Below are 21,383 nucleotides of genomic sequence, written 5' to 3'. Positions count from 1 at the left end.
AAACATCTCGTATGCAGTATAATGAGCAACAAGTCAAACTGGAATGCGTATAACAATTACACTTGGGTGAGGTAAAGAAGCGTACGTACAAAAGCCTGCTCCACTTCGCATCAATTAAAAATATGTCCTGTTCTTTGTGGTCTTAACGTGAAATGTACACTCACACAGAGTTTGGCATTAAATAGAACAAATGTCTTTGTGTTTTTAAACTGTTTTTTTTTTTTTTTCCAGAGAGAGAAAAGCAAAGCTGACCTCCCTTTCAAAGCGTCACTGCGTTCCTCAGGTCCCACAGGAAAAGCTCCGGATTAAATCACTTCCTCTTGCATTGTGATACTACAGAGGTCGAACCGAAACGTCTTTGTCAGTAGATAACTTGCATTTTCTGCAACACACTCACACACCGTCTCTCTTTAGTGCATTTAAAACTATATTTTAGACATTTTGGGAAATGCACTTGTTCAATTTTTTGCCCAGAAATAGACTAAAGCTGTGCTTTAAGTATGGAGCTGGAGCCAAGAGGTTAGCTTAGCATAACGACAAGAGGAAATGGAAACAGGTAGCCTGGCTCTGTTCAGGCTTAAAAGTTATCTTACTGACATCAGACAAGGGCTGCGAGGTGGCGCAGCTGGTTCCCACTGTTGTCTCGCAGCAAGAAGGTCGCCGATTCGCGTCCCGGTGGGGGAACCCGGGCTCTTTCTGGGTGGAGTTTGCATGTTCTCCCCGTGCAGCGTGGGTTCTCTCCAGGTTCTCCAGCTTCTTCCCACACAGTCCAAAAACATGTTGAGGTTAATTGGTGATTCCAAATTGTCCGCAGGTGTGAATGTGAGTGTGCTTGGTTGTCCCCTGCCTTTGCTGGGATAGGTTCCAGCCCCCCTGCCACCCTAGTGAGGATTAAGCGGTGTATAGAAAATGGTTGGTTGGTTGGATAGATGGATGGATGGATGGGACAACAGTTTGTGAATTTAGACGTACTAATTCATGCTGTTGGTTAATGAAAACAGTGCTGACCTTTAAGGGTCACAACTGCCAACTGCTGGATGTGTGTTGCAGATATCAGCAAATCAGTTTTAGATCGTCAAAAAGAATGTTACAGATATTCCACACTGTTGTTTTTTTCTAGTACAAATGATGTCACCTTTACCATTTATGTGTTCTAACCACAGATATCCACAATTTACCTGCAGGTATCTAAAATGTAAATAGTAGATGTCTGCAATTCTAATTCAGATACTTATAATTCCCCTCAATTCAAGTTGTCTGCATTGTTCTTTTTAAATATCCTAAATTAAGTCTGAATTAGTCGGACGTGGATATCCTAAGCTGGAATTCTGCCACGCCAACATGTAGCTACAGATGTCATGACTTGAAGTTTTAACATACTATGGTTCTGGAACTGTATCTGCAAATGACCAGCTGTTCATGACCATATCAGACCAGCCTGAAGCTAAAGTTCTAGTTAGTTTTGACCACAAGTCTCTGACGATCAAAGCTCTCGTTCTCCACAAACTCCTCGCTGATTAGTTCCTCCTATTTCACAGCATTTTTTAACAATCTTTTAACAGCATTACTTCTGCTGACGCTGCTCAAATGCTTCACTGGACCAAAATCCAACAGGAGGCAGCGTGATGAACTATTTATAATATATGAGATATCTGCAAATGTTATTTTGATTGGTCCAAACTGAATCACAGATGATTTCTTAAATACAAATTCTGATGAGTCGATGTAATATTAATTCCAAAAAGGAAAAAAATTATAATTTCCAGTAAAATCGTGACTCAAATTGCAACATGCATCAAAAATAATCACTATGATCTTTTTTATGCAGATGATTTAGTCCTAACACAGAGCCAAGCTAACTGTTTCTCCTTATTCCAAGCTTGACTAACATCTCCCTGGTTGCTGAAAATATTTTTTAACAATGGAATATAATATATTATTTATGAGCAATCACAGTTTTAGTACAAAAAAACCCCCTTTTGTTGTGTTTTTTTAAGGTATTTCTAAAAAAGCTAATCAGTGGCTGAAACAATCCGGACTGTGTGGTTCTTGTCCACAGAAAAACAGAAATACAGAAACCTGTACCAACTCTGGAGTTGAATTTTAAGACCTATTAAATCATTGTGATGCTTTTACACAAGTGAGCATTACAGATTTCTTGGAACTAAAACAAGCTCATTTCCCAAAATGTCAAACTGTTCCTTTAAGATGACGTCACGAGAGGTCGACGTTCTCATACTCTCCGTGGTCCGAGTCGTCCAGTTCGATACCCGGCACCAGGCTGTAGTACTCTGTGGACTGAGTCAGGTAAGCTTTCTCTCTGTCTGTTGAGTCTTTCATCACTTCCGTCACGCTGACTGTGTCCAGCTCTGTCTTACTGGTCCCGTCGGGCTCCTGGGAGCTGGAACAGCGTGAGGAGACTCTGGGAAGAGACTCCACTGAGCCCAGTTTGATCTCCACCTCTTCATAGATGTCCCTGGTGCTGCCCAGCAGGGCAGAGGCCGGGCGCAGCAGCAGCTGGTTCTTCAGGATGCCCTCTTTGCCGCAGTCTTTGCTCGGCTCGGCGGCCGACGGCAGCTGCTTGTGGCGTTGATGTTTCTGACCGTTGCAGCTGGAGCTGGGAGCCCTTTTCTTCGAGATGCTGAACACAGGAGTTTCTTTCTTCTTCCTCTTCCTCCCGCAGCACCAGCAGAGCAGCAAGGCAGAGAGGATGAGGAGGGGCAGCACGATGAAGAGCGCCGTGAGGCCGGCCGGGCGGCAAACGTCGCTGAGCCTCACCGAGAAGACAGTCCTGCCGGCCAGGTGTCGGGGAGAGGAGCAGGTCAGGTTCCCCACCAGATCCTGCAGTCTGGTGGTCCTGTTGGCCTGCCCGCCTGCCTCCACGCCTCCCAGTAACAAACAGGAGCAGTCCCAGCGGTTCCCATCCAGCTCCAGCCTCTGAAGACTGGGTTTCTGCAGTACGGCTCCAGGGAGGTCGCGCAGCTGGTTCCCCTGCAGGTAGAGCTTCTGGAGGCCTTCAGAGGCCTGAAGGAAGCCTTCAGGAAGCTCCTCGAGCAGATTCCCGCTCAGATCCACCTCCAGCAGGCCGGGCTGGTTGGCCAGAAACTCCCGGGGCAACTCAGTCAGTCTATTATGAGCCAATAAAACCCTCTGCAGTGAAGACACCTCTTTGCCTTTACTGTCAACAGAGCTGATGTTACAGTTGGAGAGGTCCAGTGTCTCCACACTTGTTTCATTGGTAAACACAGACCAGCGCACAGAGCTGAAGGCAGAGCCGGAGTAGTTCAGGCAACAGACATCAGCAGGAACCTCGGAGGGAAACTGGGACAAAATGGTGGCAGCTGGACAAACACATCCAGTAACTAGTCCAGTGTTCACCAGAAACATGAAAACCAGCAGGAGACTCCACCGGACCACCATGTCTGAAACAGAAGAGACAGTAAACATGACTTCATCAGTGCATATACAACTAGAACAGTGTCCTGTTCCTTTTCCTACCTGCCTCCTGTTGGGTCCTCTTTACTACCAGGGATGTAAACACACTTCAGCTTCTCCAAGGACCCCTGGTTGCCGTGCGGGTGGCAGCAGTTGGCATGGTGACAGGATCACTGGGGATCAGGAGTCCAGTGTTTGGCTGCAGGAGAGAAAACAGATGCTTCTGTGACTCTCAGATGAAGGCTGAGCAGTAAACTGACAGATGGGAGTTGTGCAAACATGAGTGCAGGTTACAGCTGGATCCTGGTGCAAGAAGAAGGTTATCTAGAAAGACTTTAGACCCCTGAAATCTGGGCTGATGTAAAAAAGTACCAGGGTTGTGCTTGTTTTTATCCAAATAAATCAATAAAGCTGCACTCCGGAACAAGGTCCTGCATTCTTGGGTTGTTTATTTCAGAAACATTGGTGCTTTAAGAATCAACTCAGGACAGTGTTGCTTAAAGTTTTGCTTTCTTTCCTTGTCACTGGTGTGAGTTTACGTTGGTTATCTGACTGTAACTGTTGTTCTATCACTGCATTAAGCCCTTTGACCTGCTTCAGTACAGTGGACGATTGTACTCGACAAATAAAGTAGTACTTTGGTACCCAACAATGTTCAATGAGGCTAATTGACATGTGTGATTGCAATGAACAGCAGAAAACTGTCGTGTATCTGAGTTAATGGCGTTGTCCGATGCTATATGATAATAACAATACATTTTATTTATAGAGCACTTTTCACAAACTCAAAAACGCTTTACATGTTATAAATAAAAACAAAACAAATAGAAAAAAAAGCAAATAAAAGTATGGTATACATGATGGTATATGTACGTGGATAATAATCAGACACATAAAATGTTATTTTTCATCAATATGTCAAACGTTCTAATCGTACATGTGGTTCATTATGGCATCAAAAAACAGTGGATTTGGTTTTTCACCTTCAGCAGGTTGAGCATGTGCAACAAAGCAAAGACAAACTAAAGAAGTAAAAACAGAAACATTCCTTTGAGATAAATAGATGAAGCACTTCTTTGAACCCAGGTTTTACAGATATTTGCTCTTATTTTCACCGTTTTTACAGTTGATGAATGTTAAAGACTTTTTGTTTGCAGGATAGAGTTTAAGTGTAAAAAGTTATTTTGCTGTAACTTGCACCATAAAGGTTTTACATGCATCATATGGATGTATGAATAGTTGGTAGGAATGTTCATCAATTATCAGTTCTATGGATGTGTATAAGCATACCTTGAGTTTGCAGAACTATGGTTTCTTCTGCATGGAAATTAATGTGGATATGTTTAAAAAAAATGGAGCGAAAAGGTTCTTCTAGTGTTGCTAAAGGTTCCTTAAAGACACTTACTGTGTTTCTAAAGGTCTCAAACTTTTTCATCCATTTGGATAAAAAATTATTTCTCAATTAAAGATAAAAAAAAACAAGATTTCTGATCTACTTCTAAAGTTATGAAACTCAATATTTCTTCATCCAGATCTACAGTTTTTTAACTTTCTGAAGTTTTTTTGCAGGTTGATGTACTTAAAGAAAAGAAAAGAAAAGAAAAGAAAAGAAAAGAAAAGAAAAAACAGCAGTCAGCTCTGTGACCTGCTTATCTGAGAGGCACAAACTGCTGCTCACATGAATCTACTCAGACTTTATTTTTTCATCATAGAGCCTGAAAACATAAATTCAGCCACAAAGCTAATTTTAGTTCACAGCAACAGGCTGCAGGTTCAAACAACATCAAAGCACAAAGAGCAGAAAACAACCTAAATGACTCTGAGGATGGTCCCCGACATAATGTGCTGAACTTCGCTGTAATTTCACCTCTCTGGACTATTTTTAAAGTCAGGTTCGGTTCCTGCCGTGTTTCTGGTCAGGAGACCGTGACATGACAACATTTAGGAAACTCTGCTAATTGCCGGTCACTTCCTAAAACTCCTGTGTACTGTGACGCTGCGTGAACACAAACGCACATGTGGTCGACATAAATGAGGCCTGTCTTTTCCAAATGACTTACATGAGAAGCAGGCAGGATGACAGAGACTGTGTTTGTTTCATCCGCCACAATAGGACTGAAAGCTGCTCTGAGGCAGGAATGTGCCAACTCCCCAACAACAGGGCCGATTCTTTAGCAGAGGAGGGTTTAGGCAGGACCACCGCTGTCAGCTGGAGCCTGATGGGATCATGGAGACTCCATTAACCACAAAGAAACCTCACTTCACCTCCTGATGAGACGGAGCTCTTTGTAGCAGCAGCAGGAGTCGTAATGAAACGACTCCAAGCAGAGAATATTTAATCAGTGATCCCAAGAAACACAACCAGCAATCAAAAGGTGACGACTCCAACTGAGACACGTCAACGAGTGGAAGAAAATCAATCGGCCTCAATCTGCAGCTTTTCAGCAAAGTTTCAAGACGCTACAGATTCAAGATTTCCAAATCAGTCCTAACAAACTTTATCTCAGCTGCTGGTGTTATCCTCTGTAACTGGAAACTTAGAGCTGAATAAATGGAACAGGTTAATGACAGTGAACGCATCATATGAGATCATGATAACCAACTTGTATGACCGTAAAGAATCATATTTGCTTGTCTGGAATCAAGTTTTGTCTTTTACAAAAGAACAAAATGTCACAGGAGTTAGACACTGAATCTTTGGAGAAAGCTGTTTGCCTTTTGGGTGTTTGTCTCGTCTTCTTTCACAGGTAATTAACATACAAGTGAAAGGAGTGAGCTTTTGCTGTTGCCACCAGGGACTGTTCTTTTGTTTCCAGGTTGGAGCTGTGAAATGCTTCACTTAGCGGCTCCCTCACAGACTGGTCCTCTGCTAACAGACTTTTGAAACATCGGTATTGTGAATTCTCCAGCAAGGAGGCTGTGATTGTGTCTAGTCTGTGCTGTTTGGGTCCTTCTGTGTGTAATTTATATTGTGTTCATGTAAATTAAAGGTAAATTTTAAAAAACACCCATGCCAATGTGGCCCAGACCTCAAGACATCATACAGCTGAGCCCACAAACTGAATCACACAAAGTGATTCAAGCTCCTGTTTAAGAGGCACAAATCAAAACTGAACGTGTCAATTAAAACATAGAGATGGATTCTCAGCCTAAAATATCAGCAGAGCAGCGAGGCTCTGGAACAAACGCAGGAAATGAGCGTCAGTGGAGAGAAAGGATCTGCCTTGAGCTGATATCTGCAGCCTGCAGAGATGATCTAACACATCCAGAATGTGTATAAGGGAGGATGAGTTGTGGTCGGTATGGAGGAGGATGTATATGTTACTGGAGTAAGTTTGGATTCAAAGAGGGAATCGAAAGTTTGACACTGAGCATGACGGTACAGTGACGTCTTTCATATTAGAAGGTTTCTTTGGGTAAGATGTCACCCTTTAAGCTGCAATAACAAGAAACAAGCTGTGAATGTGACACTAACGGCCTTTTAAACCCACACTGCTGCAGGATCTTACAAGTGATGGTAAGTTTTAAAATATTAACAAAAAAATCTTGATAAAGATAAAGATAACTTTATTGATCCCACAGTGGGGAAAGTTCACTGTTCACTGATATGGACCCCTTTAGTTTTTTAAACAGTTGTGACCCAGATACTTATTAGGAAGGACATTTACCGTTGAATGGTCCACTTGTTGATACTCTGAGTGCTAGTTTTGCATTTCTGCGCTGTAATCTCTTGTTAAATGTTTGCTGACGGATACATCAGCAGTAGTCGAGTACAGGCTGGGGTATTGATTTTATTGCATCTCACGCTGACTTCATGGATGTCATGGTTGATTTGGCTGACGTGCAAACACACAAAAACATTCATCTGGGGCAGGGGTGTCCAATCCTGGTCCTTGAGGGCCACAGTCCAGCATGTTTTAGATGTTTCTCTCTTCCAACACACCTGATTCAAATGATCAGCTCATCATCAAGCTCTGCAGAAGCCTGATAACGATCCTGATCATTTGAATCAGGTGTGTTGGAAGAGGGAAACATCTAAAACATGCAGGACTGTGGCCCTCGAGGACCAGGATTGGACACCCCTGATCTGGAGTCACATTTCTGGACACCTGATGAATATAACATCTATATCATTCTCCTTTGAACTCTGTTTTGGTCTCCACACACTCCTGAAAGGAGAATCTACTGTGCTCATCAGTTCGTAGCTAACGGACACTGACAGAACCAGAGAGTGAAAATAGTAAATTTGATGGTAAGAAAGCAAATCAATGAGCCGAAAGACACTAAAACTGAAAGGAGCAGCAGGATTTCATCACGGCAAATGACCACTTTCACATAAAGTAGCTTTATAAATACAGCACTGTGGAAAAGTTTTAGTCATCAAAAGTGAGGATTCCTTCTAAATGAATAGTTTTTATTTATCAGATAGCTTCATGCAAAATGCAGCAAATGGAAGAAACCATTTGCCAAGTACCAAGACACCAGTTCTTGTGCACAGTTTTTAATGTACTTGACAGGTAGATTGTTCCAGCTACTGTTTACAAGGATGGATGAACCTTTGTGACGAAAATAGTTAATCCAAAAACAGGTTGAGTGTGAGGTGAGTGTGTGAGGCTTTTTTATTTTACCAGGTAAAAATGTTTGAGAACCAGTTCTCGTTTGCAAACATGAGCTGGCCAAGAGCCACCAGCAGGAACAAATACACATGTAAAGTACAGACAAATAGATAAACATAAGATAGAGGAAAAGTAAACAAGTGAGAAGCATGGGAGCATATGCATTTGGGTGAGAAAAGATGTGCATGAGGTGTGTGAAAGTGTGAAAGGAGCAACAGTCAGCTACAGTCTGTTGGATTTTAAGCCTGACGGTGGTGATTGGAGTCAAAGTTGTAAGTTTGAAGGTGTTTTGTACGATGTTCCAGTCGTTAGCTGCTGCAAAGCGAAAGGAGTTACGGCCAAAAACAGTAGAAGCATTGGGGATGAGGAGCTCGATGTATTCACTAGACCTAGCAGGATAAGAATTATGGGCGAAGTGAAGAAGAGAGGACAGGTAGGGAGGTGTCTCGGCCAGAATTGACTTGTAAACTAAATGAAACCAGTGGTGAAGGGAGGGCCACCTCACCAATGTACAGAGATCGCAGTGGTGAGTGTGGACTGGTGCATTAGTGGCAAAGCAGCTGGCTGAGTGATAAAGAGTGTCCAGTTTTTTTGAGTACTTGGGGCCATTTTGTACATGATGTCGCCGTAGTCCAGAATCGAGAGTATTGCCATCATGACGAGGGCGTGTTCAGCAGCATGAGTGAAGGAGGCTTTATTGCTGAAGAGGAAGGCCCAGCCTGGTTTTGAGCTTAGTCTGAAGGTCGTTAATGTGTCTGAGATGAATGCAGCCAGAAGCCCAGATATTTATAGGATTTGACATACTCCATCAAACCCTATAAATATCTGGGAGCCTGGCTGGATTCACCTTCGTCTTTCGCCACACACATTAACGGCCTTCAGAATAAACTCAAAACCATTCTAGCTTTCTTCTTCCGACATGGAAACATCTCGAGACCATTGACTGTCCTATGATGCTCACCTGTTACCTAAAGGCTCCTAATTATTCATAACTGATCGCCTTAATACAGTTTAAATGGGTGACAGTAGTCATGAACGGGGAAATCTACAATGGAGACCAAAACTGTCTTCGTACCTGGCTGTAAGCATGCTTATTGCAACATGAGGGTCGACGGAGACTCTTCTGGAGCCAGCTTCAAGTGGACATTCAGCACCTCGGCATTGGCTTCATTTTTCAGCCCCAGAGGTTTGCTGCTTGGTTGCACCATCTTAGAGAGCTTCCCACAGTTCCTCTGTGGGTTCAGGCTGACTAGGTGTCTTCTCTCTCTTCATGTAATTCCAGATTAGAGCTCGGTGGGCGTCCCACCATCCATCTTTTTGTTCCTCTCGTGGTTAGTTTTTAATGACCCTGGCTGTGTGTTTGTGCTCTTTGTCCGGCACCAGGATGAATTTGGGGCCAATCAGATGCCTCCCTGTTAGAATCCACACATCTATCTAGCCAGCCGTCCATTTTATTTTATCTGCAGACGAAGCAGGTGATTCCAGACATCTCTCTTTGCAGCAATGTTGAAGAGCTCCTCATTGGGGATTCCCAGGCCAGATGAGATATGTGATCCCTCCATTGAGTTCTGGGTCAACCTCGGGGTCTCTGATTTGGACAGACTCAGAAAACTTCCAAAGGACGACACCCAGGAGGCATCAGACTACCTCAGCGAGCTCATTTCGGCACAAAGGAGCAGCGATTCCAACCTGAACTCCCTCCGAATGTCCAAACTCCTCACCCTACCGCCAAGGCCAGGCCACCCGATGGAGAAAACTTATTTTGGACACTTGCATCAGTTTCAGTCACCACCCAAAGCTCATGACCATAGCTGAGGGATTGAACAAAGACAGATTTCTAAATTGAGAACTTTGCCTACTGACTCACAACTAAAGTCTCCAAAACTGTGACTCGACATGTTCTGTGAGGCCAATTTATGTGTTGAAACTTCATCATAAAGCAGCGATGTATTCATAAAAATGGAAAAGAAGGAAGAAGACAGACAGCAAAGTTGATAAAAACCCAAACGTGTATTTCTTCATCTCAAGCTCTTGATTTTTTTATTTTTTTAATTTGGTGAATTGAACCCCTGTAGTGCTCCGTGTTCATTTGCATGCGGCACGTCGCTATGAAAGACTTCTGTTTGACTGATGGCTATCAACAGACAGATACAATCACTCTGAACACGGAAAAGGAAAAGTACTGGGTTGCGTGCAGGTAATAATTTAACTAGATTTGGATCCTGTAGTCCAAATGTTTACTTGAGCCGTGTTTGGTTTCATCTGAGTCACCGATTCAGACAGCTTCAAGCCTGAAGAGTCAAACTCCCGTCTCAGTGTGATAACAGTGTAAAGGTGAGAGTCGACCGTCTGCTGTCTTGTTTGGGGTTTCTGTCAGTTCAAGTCAAGCAGGCGCTGAGTGCAAACACTGACAACGGGAGCTGATCTTTGGAGTTTGACACACAAACACCGGTGGACTTTGCAGAGTCTCTGCTCCTTACGAGGGTGACGGCCCTTCATCCAAAACTGGGTATTTAAATCTGGAGAATGGATGATCTCACTGGCTAACAATGTCAGTTGCTACATCCTCTCTGGCAGTGGTGCTTCCTCTGAAATAACGGTCCCCATTCTGCTTTCATGCAGCTTTTCAGCATAAAATATCTGGCTGACTTCTGGGCTGCAGCTGAGGGTGCACTGAGCACATTACTGGTGCTATTTCTCTGCATTTAGGGGGATTTAATGTCCATGAATTCTATCTAATTTAGCTCATTTTCACTTAATACTGTGACAATATACTTATTTAAAGTTAAGAACATTTGAGAGGTTCTACTGAGTCAATAATATGAAGAAAAAAAATTTTATTTTTTTGTTTTTTTTTGGTTTTGCACTGGAGACATTTGAACCTGTTGCCTCTAAAATGTGGCCACAGCTCTGCACACTTTCACAGATGTAAACCCTGATTGGTTTTTACTGTAAAATGCAAAACCAAAACAGTGATGATCAGCAGAAACAAAACAAAACAGTAAAACAACTTAAAACGTGACTGCACGTGTGTTTTTCTTGTATCAATAAGCTGTCCAGGTGTGAATGTAGCGTGTAAATGTGTTTTCTTACCTGTGGCTGCAGCTTTCAGTCTCTGATGGAGGATCCAGACATCAGCAGCGTCTCCCTCCTCTCTGCATCCATCCAGCAGCCGGCTGGAGCTCTCCTCCTCCGGCTCTGAGGGTGTGTCTCCCTCCGGGCGGAACGTGGAGGTCCAGCCTCCTGTTCCTGTGCGAAGGTGTTAATCAAGTTTATCCACACACGATGTTCGGCTGGAGAGCGTTTATGAGCTGGTTGGTCTGATTGAAGACGACAGATTTGATCCTCTCTGAACTCTGAACAAAGTTGAAGTGAGCGGCTGCGGCTGATTGAGGACAGAGCGCCACCTGGTGGCTGCTGACAGACATTTACTGTCACATGGATCAATGATCAGTGGCTGCAGTTTGACTTTTACTTGTGTAAGTGGATCTTTTTGAATCGTTTAATTATACACTTGCGAGGAATAATAAGATTAAATAGAAAAAAGATTAGAATGATATAATAAAGTCTACTTTAGAAGATTTAGTTTTATAACTCAACAATAAAGGTCAAGTTAAAACTCAAGGCAAAAAATAGAAAACTACGACACCGCACAAAATGAATTAAAAAAAAAAAAAAAAGAAAAAAGAAACGAAGTATTAGACAATAAAAACACCGGAACAATTTCTACAAAAATGTAGAAGTTAGAATGAACTACAGAAAAGAAGGTTAAACTGACTATTGGTTACTAGTCTACATATAAAAATATAAATATTTTTTAAAAATATTCATAAAGAAAATATGTATTTATGTATTCATTTTGATTAGCTAAAGATAAAGATGTAACGCTCCCACTTTAAAACAAACAAACAGACAACAAAAACACTATTTCTTTAATCTTCTTTCAGTGAGTGGAAAATAATAATAAAGGCAGATTAAAGGAAAAGTATAAAAGTTGACTCGTTATTTAAATTATATTAATGGTCTTTGCTGATGCATTCAAAATATTTTACACCTACAGCACACTGCAACATTTCATTTTCAACCTTGTCATTTGAATTATTATTTACTTATTTATTTTTGTTTATTTTTGAAGACATGTAACATGTTAATTACCGAGTTTTGGAGCTGCTGTGATAGTAAGTAAGGCTAACCGGCTCCGAGCTAATCTGTTCTGTTAACTGAACCCTGCCTCTCTTTTAGAATTGGTTTCATTATCTTTGATATAAAGGGTAGAGGCTTCTGGGGATTTATAAACCTTTTCTTAAATGTTCGTCCACTAACGCATTGTGCTGAAACTTTCGCGATTTTGACAAAGTTAAGCGCCGGTGTCCAAAAAACTACAACTCCCATGGAGGGTTTCCAACGCGCACATAATATACGTCATCATTTTGGCGCTATTTTGGTTTTCAAAACCCAACGGAGCAACTGAACTGGATTAAATAGATTTGGTAGATTCTAACTTGTCACTGTCTCATTTAGCATTATGTCTTTTAATCAACCTTCTAACACACCAAAACTGGACAGTTACAAGTTATTAAGAAGTTGTCAAATCTGCTAATAAATGATCAACAACTTTTCTTTGTAATTTGGTGTTATTAATCACACTACTGTGTTGTTCTTTAGCTAACTGTGATATTTGTGAGGACAGTCAGGTCTCTTTAATGTTTGATGTGAAAATAACTGGCTGATTGAAAAGTTGCATAAATAACCAGATGTAAAGGTGTTTTCGAGGAACCACATTATTGATATTGTTTGTTATATTTCTTGTCACAGAAGAACAGTGTGTTATTCCCTGTTTCCCTCAGTACATGCAGCCTCCTTCAGTCGACCCACTGCAGAGCAACAAAACCACATCAGAGCCTGAATATTCTCAGCAGCATGTTTCACTGTGAGTTTAATACTCTTCATTTTGTTTGTGTTGTTCTCTATTGTTGGTCTCCTCACACACATCTTTCTGTTCCTGCCACTAGTCTGTAACTGGGATTCATCAGCAAATCTTTTTTTTTTTCATTATCCATTGTAAACTGCTGGCTTGTCTTTGCCTGTTCCAACAGCTTGGCCTCGTTTCTCCTCCTGAGAAGTTTAGAGATTCTGCTTGTTGTCTTTTGACAGGACTTCTGCTGGTTGGAGTCTTGTGTTCGTTAATCAGTAAACTATTTATCTGTGATGAAGTTGCTTTTCTATCTCTCAGCCTCTCAGCAAACACAATTTGATGCATTTATCTTCTGATGATGTGCTCACTTTGTGCTTTGCATCCAACTGATCCAGTTTCCACAAAGTGTTTTAAAGCTACTGCCTCCTCAGAAACCTTCAGTCTACGATTTAACACTCAGAATAAGAACATGTGACACTTTCACTCAGTTCTGATGTCATCTTTTCCAGTATCATAGCGCTGCTTAGTGAGCAATGTTCTGCTGGAAACCTAAGGCTCAGTCACATTTAAACCAGGTGAACAATAGCTGCAAGTTGATTTAGTTGAATAAACCTCTGAGTTGATCAAATCCAGCTGAGTGTCATCTGAACACGACTTCAACAGAATGTCTCAAGGAAATCTGACCTTTTGTACAAAGGTGATCGCTGCCGACTTAGAAACATCTGAGATGCTTCAAATGAATTTTAAATGTCAGAATTTCCTCTGTTCTTTTGCATTTCTGATTATTTCCAGGTTTACACGAACATATGACCCACTTTCAATGTGGTCTCAGACTTCTGAACACCAATCTATATTGTAGGAATATTCATATTTCTTCTCACCTTCAGGTTCGGTGTAAATGTTCCACAATGTAAGGTGGCAAAGAGAAACCTCCACTGCCAGTCCTGCTGGTTTTAAATTTTTGACCAAAAGATGGCAGCATTAGTTCACTCACATCATTCACACCTTAAACATGGATTTAAACGCGACTGCAGAAGCCGAAATAATGTGCATCAGAGGCTCATCTTGGTGATCAGTTTCAGTCACATTTCACACCAAAATGCCAAACATACACTCATTCAACTTAACATTTACCACCTTTCTTTGTCATTTATCATATTGAACTGAACACTGAAACCTGAAGATGTAGTTTTCTGACAATTTATGACTGAAAAATTGAGGAAAATAAACTGGAGATTAGTTACCAAATACTAGAAAACAAACATACAAACAGGTTTCGCTTTATTTAGATATAAAAGACAGATGCATTTTTACAGTCTATACACTGTTCAAAGACAATAACGAGAAATCTTTGGGTTGCTACAAAATCAGTGTAAACATTTTCTGGTTGGTCATTAAAAGACAGAAAAGAGTGCAGGGAAGTTCTTGTAAACGATGCACACGTCCCTCTCACTGAACACAACACTGATGGAAACTGTACAACAAATAAAGGCGGCGTGACAAAGCAGCGAGAGAGAAGATTAAAGAAAAGACTATACTGATGTCTTGATCGGTGGGAGTAACATATACTTTAGTGCAGTTTTTGTGTTTTTGTTTTGTCAGTTCCATCCACACCGACCCACTGTTTGTGTTTATAGAATATTTCTGTCATTCGGACACTAGAGGGCGGCGCTGCTTCACTTTACTGCTGCAGTTTCTTCTCCAGCAACACGCAGCTGGAAGTTGCTCAATGACACTTTTAGTGCACTTTAGTTACAAGGTAATTTGGCTGCTGCTAAACACACACTGACTGTGTGTTTTGACTGCTAAATGCATTATAGCAGAATAGCTCCTGACCTTTTTGGCTTGTGAGGCTTAAAAATGAAGCCACATGCCTCATCTGTGGCAACGTACGCAGGTCTGAGTTATTTTCCTCTCGTCTTCACAGATTTTCTCCTTTTGAATTGGACCGCAAAAGGTACAAAAAAAAATGCATTTCACACAAAGAAAACATAAGTCAAGATTAAATTTGTATAATTTCTGATTGGCTGATCTGCTTCTGCATATTTATGTATTGACCTTCAGTTGGGAACCACTGCATTTTAATATTTCCTGGAGTCCAAGCTGGTTGTGGAGGCAGAAATATCCTCATTGATTGAGAAAAAATAAATGGTGCAGCTCATTTTATCCAGATCACGAATGCTGTGGTCATCTCTGAAAACAAAAGTCACTGCTATTTACAGCTGTGATTTCACCAGATTTCCTATTTTGGTCGTGTAGTTTTGCCTCCAGTTTTTCAGACTGGAGTAATTTTTGCATTTTAGTTTGTACCATGAACACTGACATTCTGTTCACATCTCCCACGAAGAGGAACAACGCTGATACATTCAGCATACTATTGGCGTGACTGTTGGGCGTCACACGTCATTTATGCTGCATTTCTTCCTGTTTTTGTTTTTACTTTTTGGAAGTGATTTTATATTTGGGTTTCCATCATGAGTCCAGGTAGATGGAGTAGATCTGATTGAGGCAGCGGTCGACGCCTCCTGCCTGGAAGAGGAAGCTGTCGTCTGTCGACATGTTGTATCCGCCGCCCGCCTGGCCCTGCAGGTCCTGCAGCAAGTCGAACCCTGACAAGAGGAAAACAATCGTTTCTTCTTAAAGCAGCTGCAGTTTATCACGTAGAGGAGAGTCCTGGTAATAATTATAAACTGAAGAGATCAGAAGATTATCTTTGCATTTAAGAAATTAGAACAGAATTGCTGCCCTCCTAACTCCTGGAACCGATATGGAACAACACACCAAAGCACAATATGAAAACATCATGTCGACGTGAAACCTACAAAGAATTATCGTCTGAATCCGCAGCGCTGGACGGCGAGTCAGTCTCTGCTCACTGTTCAGCTGTCCGGTCTAATATACTGTTTTGTTTCACTCTCATACTGTCATTTTCAGCAGCTGTTTCAGTGAAAGATCTCTACAAACACTCAGTGCACAATCTTCCCAGCATAAAACAGCAAATGTTAGCGACTAGCTGGTGAACATGGTGGAGCATTTAGCAGCTAAAGAGCAGAGAGAGAGAATATGGGACATATGTTTACCATGTGGCACGAAACACAACTCTATATGGATGTCAATGTTGTAACATACTGTTTCCTGACAAGCTCACTCTATTACTTCAAATACAGTAAGTGTGGTGTTACAGCTACTTCCTGTTGCTCCCAGTTGGCCAAAAAAAAAAAAACTCCTATTATTTCAGGTTTAAGAATAATAATTTTGCTAAAAAGCAGCTATTTTGTTCAGATGCAGTACATTTAGAGAAACTTAAACTCCAGATTTCAAGGTCATCAAGGTAAAATACTAAATATAAATATATATACAGTATGTCACACATTTTCACCAGCTGTTTAGACATTATTAGCTGTGTATTGAGTTATTTTGAGGGGACAGTAAATGTACACTGTTATACAAGCCGTACACTGAGTACTTTACGTTGATGGGCAGCTGTGGCTCAGATGGTAAAGCGGGTCGGTCAATGATCAGAAGATCGGCGGTTCGATTCCCCCTTATAACCTGTGTCATGGTCGCTGTGTTAGACTAGGCACTTCACCCACCTTGCCTGCTGTGAATGCGTATGAATGGATTGTTTGAAGTGGTGGTTGGAGGGGCAGAATGGCAGCCACGGCTCTGTCTGTTTGCCCCGGGGCAGCTGTGGCTACAATCGTAGCTACCACCACCAGAATGAATGTGTGTGAATGAATCACTGACAGTGTAAAGCGTCTTTCCATGTCTAGAAAAGCGCTATATAAATCTGATAAATTATTATTGTAACAAAGTGTCATTTCTTCAGTGTTGTCCCATGAAAAGATATAATAAAGTATTGGTAGAAATGTGACCACTCACTTTTGTGACATACTGTAAGTGCACATTATTAACCAGGACAAGTATTTAAACTTTTATGGCCCAGATATGCTCAAAACTAGTCTATAAGGCATTTAATTTGCCCCAGTTGGAATAGCTAATATAGCTTGCTGTCTTAGGAAAAGGGGGCATTATGATAATTGTCAAATATGGAAACAACACATTGTTTAGACTGTTGCATTGGAGTTGCGTCTCACCTCTCCTCAACCAGACACGTACAGTCAGACCATTCTCTGACATAGTGCTGTGTAGGATGCTCTGACTACAGCTCATTATCTTTCTACTATATGGGTCAGAAACACTCTGATTTATTTATGTTTCACTAACATCATCTTGGGCGGTGCAAAGCCCAGAATGCAGCGACGATGTTGCTGCAAAGTCAAGGGAAGGGAGGCTGTCACTAATATTAAAATAGAAAGAACCAAGAAGGCCTGTCTTAATGCACAATCTAAATCTTTGTCAAATCTTGACATTATCAGTGTTGCTGCTCAGAGGTTGTTGCTGTTGTTGAAGGGGATCCAGAAAACTGTGACATGCATATAGCTGATGTGGAAATAGTGCTCATACCTGCAGTCTACAACACAGCCGACCATGAAATGTGAGTGAATGATGGATTGTTGTATTTGAAAGTTTCAACCACCAAACCACTTCTTTTTTTTCACTTTACCTGTTGAGTGAGAGGTGGACGGATTTGTGAAGTAACTGGAAGGTTCAAAACCTCCATCGCTGACTGGTTGGACCACCTTGCCTTCTCCATACAGGCAGCCTTGACAGAGGAAATGATGACGACATTAAAAACCGGCGGCATATGCTGCGTTGACATTAGGTCGGTGAACTCTGTCAGTACCTTGCTGCTGCGAGAACACTTGCTGCTGGTGGCTGTAGGTCTTCTGGTAGCCCTGCAGCCGGACGTCGACTCTGTCGGAGGACGAGTTTACTGTGCTGACGTCAGCGGACACGAACAAGGACGCCGGTCTGTTCCTGGTGATACATGAGGTTTTCAGTGCCCTGACATAAAACATGTAGCTTCACAAAGTAAAAGTACTCTGGTACAAGTTCTGTCTTCATAATGCTACTTGACATTATGGATGCAACAATAATTTGGCTCAGTGTTGAAATAAAAGTAGTCTCACTTTAAACTACTGTTTTATATGATAACATTGGATGCATTGCTGCAAAAAAACAAAACAAAACTAGCAAGTCAAGGTGGAGCTCTTTTTTTTAAACTTTATTTTAGATTTCAGGAATTTATTGTTATAATCAAAGGTTGAAATGCTTTCTGGAACAAACAGTTCAACTTCATAGTTATTAGAAATAAATGAAGATAGCTGTAATTACAATGGAAAGCAGCACATTTGAGAAGCTGGTTTTATTTTGAAATGAAAAATAACGGTTGTGAATTATTTTTCTATTAATCAACTCATTGTTTTAGCTGTATTTTTTTTTTTTACGGTTGGCTAATTTAATCTATAACAATAACATTACCTAACATTTATTGTAAAAATCTGATAGGTAATGTAAGCAGATTGTCAATTAGTCAACTTAAGAGGTGCTGATGGGTGTATTTTATTTAAACAGAGTAACTTCTGTTGCTGTTATTTTTGCTAAGCTAAGTCAAGCGGCTGCTGGCTGTAGCTTTATATTTACTGCACAGACATGAGTGGTACCAATCTTCCTCAACTCTCAAAAAGTAAATAAAAAAAGTTGTTTAAACACATCTTAAGAGCAAATGAAACGCCTTCATCAGACTTTAACTTTCAAAGTAACATTTTGTGTTGAGGTGGATGAAAGAGCTGTATGACACAACCCAGTCATGTTTTTATAATAATGCTTTTTTAGCTGGAACTTCAGTTCTGCTGAACCGTTGAAGGTTTCTGTCACACACAGATGTACATCAGTGTTTCTTGGGCGTTGCTAACTTAACCGCAAGATTCCCAGGCCAAGAAATATTATTTTGGCAAAATGATGTTGATGTCATGGCTCTTCGAGTTGAGGTAATTTCTTTAATAGTGCTTTATTAATTAGAAAAACAGCGATAAATGTAGTGATTTTTTTTTTTTAATGGTAGTTTGTGCAGGTAAGCAAAAAGCTGGCAGTGTGGCAGCAGCGGTTCTACGGCACAAACATACAAATTCCTCTGGTCTACAAACAGTACAGTTTACATAAGGAAGCGTTCCCCTCTCAGGGGGGTCATGTAGGCGGGTTTTGCTGTATCCGTCGCTACGCTGCAAGAATGTGCTGACTGTGCACAAAACGCTCTGACTCAACATGGAAACAAATGAGTCAGTGGAGCCAAGAAGAAAGAAAGAAAGAAAGGCAGCCGAATCTCTCTCCGAGGAGATATGCAGCTGAAAACCCCCAGTATGGTATTTGAGTCGCCCCCCTCTCCTTCCTCCTTCAAAGCGCTCGCTCTCAGCGTTTCATGTGGCCTGAGAGCTCTCCTGGATGATGTACTGTACCATATTGGTCCCCGGAGAGCCGGGCGGCCTTGGGTTTTTCTCCTGGAAGGCTTTTAGTGAGCTTCATAAACAAGCCAGGCCCTGTCAGAGATACCGATGGCTGCCGGCCCGAGAGCCGTCTATATTCGCATCTGACCGGCTATAAAAAAAGGAAATGTTTGGAGATTCCTTTACATATCTATCATTTATCATCCCCAGGTCTCTTTATTACCCATTTCCCATGTCAAATGCTATTACATTTAATTTAACAGTCTCTGCTTTCAGTGGAGAAACACAATAAAAGCCAAAATTAATCAGAAGGACTTTTTGAAACCCCAACTGATATAACTTACAGATGGCTGTGGCTTCCCGGGGTAATAAAGACCAGGCTTTGTATAGGATTATGTAAACAACATGCACTTTGATATAGTGCAATGAATGTGCTGCGATGACTGCGAGGCCCAAGAATCCAACACGTCTCTGGATTCGCCCCTCGCTGGCCCCTTTAACCATCGGCGCTGACCTTGACTATAAACAACGGCGGCTGCTCCACGGCTTACATTCTTGCAGCACTGCAACAACATAGCTGAGATGTTTGAGCCGTGCTGGGCCGATCTGCTGTTTCGTGGCCGCTCAGATGCACAAGCTTCGCATGGCGCCCACGCCTGAGGGAAACGGCTGTCAGCACGACCTCAGGAAACCGTTTCTGTGATCGTATTCTTTCTTTTTTCTTTTCTTGCTGACTAACTGCAGCCAGCTGCTTTGCTTACTGTTTATCTGGAATGAGAGGAATCCAAGATCTTTTGCTTATATGCACATTGTACCTGGTGCCAACGAGCGCTCGCAAAACTGATCTGTTTTCAATTCTGGTTGAGGAAAAGATGCTGAAGTATTTCTGCGATATGGATTTACTGGATCATGGGGGATTATGTTAAATGTGTGTAATACAGATGGAGATTTAATGTGATCTAAGCGCTACCAATGAGGTACTTAGAGAAACCAGAGTGCGCTCATTTCATGTCGGGGCTGCAGTAAATACAAAAATGTGCAGACATGTCAAACATTTCAGTTAAACCGGCTATTTGGGTCCGATGTCACTCGGAGTTTCTATAAAGTAAACTTCATTACTTCTCCATCCTTCAAATTGTATAATAGTGTTTCTGTGTGAGAGCCCATCCTGGTTAGTGGGTCTGTATCTGATGGACATGCCGCTCCGAAGAGCCAATCCAGCTCCATCCAGCCTCCCCCCGCCGACCACAAAATATACAAACACTGCACATCACAAATACCCGCTGATGGACGAGCCTCGCTGCGGAGCCTCTGAATCCCTCAAGTATTAAAAGAAGTCGAAATGGCTCGTCCCAGCCAGAGTAAACACTCGCCTGCCTATGAGGTCAGAGCATGATGCCGGCTGTGCCGCGAAGCAAAGATAATTTACTTTCACGTGTTTAACGTCTCGCTAAGTCATTTGGGGGAAAAACAAGTGCTTGTCTGGTATTGGCTTTGGCAGGTCGTCGTGTACTGCGGGCTCCAGTGGGATTCAATGACATCCTCAGCCGCTATAAAGAGACGTCAATGGACAGATTGTGCATTGCTTCATGGAAGCTCTGGCTGCACACTTTGAGGCTGGGAGATGCTGCATTAAAAGCGAGCCCAGTTACACATCCAGGGAACGCACACAGACACCCAAACATAAGAGTGACTAAAATACGACTTTGTCTGGTGAACTTTGAAACCGTTTTTTACACCTAAATGTGAAGAAATCCTGGTGAAATGTTGCTACAGGTGGTAGATGCTGGGTGTTTATTGCATAGAATTGTTTTCATGGATGCCCGCCAAATGCATGTACCTGAGATCTAAGGTTGGCATTACTTTGCAATATAATGCAGTGTTATTACTGCAAAGAGGACTTATGTCAGAAAGAAAAACTCTTTTCAACACCTCTTCTTTTGACATTTGGAAAAATAGAATTACAGGACAACTTTAAACAAATATGTGCAATTTTACTTTTTTTTTTCTCATCCAGGTGATTTTGTGTCAAAGCAGATTTCCTTTGATGCATTTTTTTGATCTTCCCAA

General features: G+C 41.7%; 2 protein-coding genes across 2 annotated transcripts in view; both read right to left on the bottom strand.

Moving 5' to 3' along the window:
- Positions 1-887: 887 nt before the first annotated feature.
- LOC103364631 (leucine-rich repeat and transmembrane domain-containing protein 2) lies at positions 888-3,625 on the bottom strand. The gene is made up of 2 exons (XM_008291799.1): positions 3,499-3,625; positions 888-3,422 (listed from the first exon to the last, which is right to left on the bottom strand). The coding sequence occupies exon 2, from the start codon at positions 3,418-3,420 to the stop codon at positions 2,215-2,217; it is 1,206 nt and encodes a 401-aa protein (XP_008290021.1). The 5' UTR covers positions 3,421-3,422; positions 3,499-3,625; the 3' UTR covers positions 888-2,214.
- A 10,605-nt stretch (positions 3,626-14,230) lies between these two features.
- Positions 14,231-21,383, bottom strand: part of glis1a (GLIS family zinc finger 1a) — a 63,414-nt gene continuing 56,261 nt past the window's right edge. Inside the window, exons 7-9 of the mRNA XM_008291793.1 lie at positions 17,714-17,847; positions 17,534-17,632; positions 14,231-15,575 (exon numbers count right to left, since the gene is read on the bottom strand). Coding sequence (XP_008290015.1) covers positions 15,439-15,575; positions 17,534-17,632; positions 17,714-17,847 — 370 coding nt within the window. The 3' untranslated portion in view covers positions 14,231-15,438. The remainder of the gene's footprint in view (positions 15,576-17,533; positions 17,633-17,713; positions 17,848-21,383) is intronic.

The sequence above is a fragment of the Stegastes partitus genome, unplaced genomic scaffold (assembly GCF_000690725.1).
Source record: "Stegastes partitus isolate 25-593 unplaced genomic scaffold, Stegastes_partitus-1.0.2 Scaffold763, whole genome shotgun sequence".
Taxonomy (NCBI): domain Eukaryota; kingdom Metazoa; phylum Chordata; class Actinopteri; family Pomacentridae; genus Stegastes; species Stegastes partitus.
Note: the sequence above shows the minus strand (reverse complement) of the source record. Positions and strands in the feature narration are given on the sequence as shown.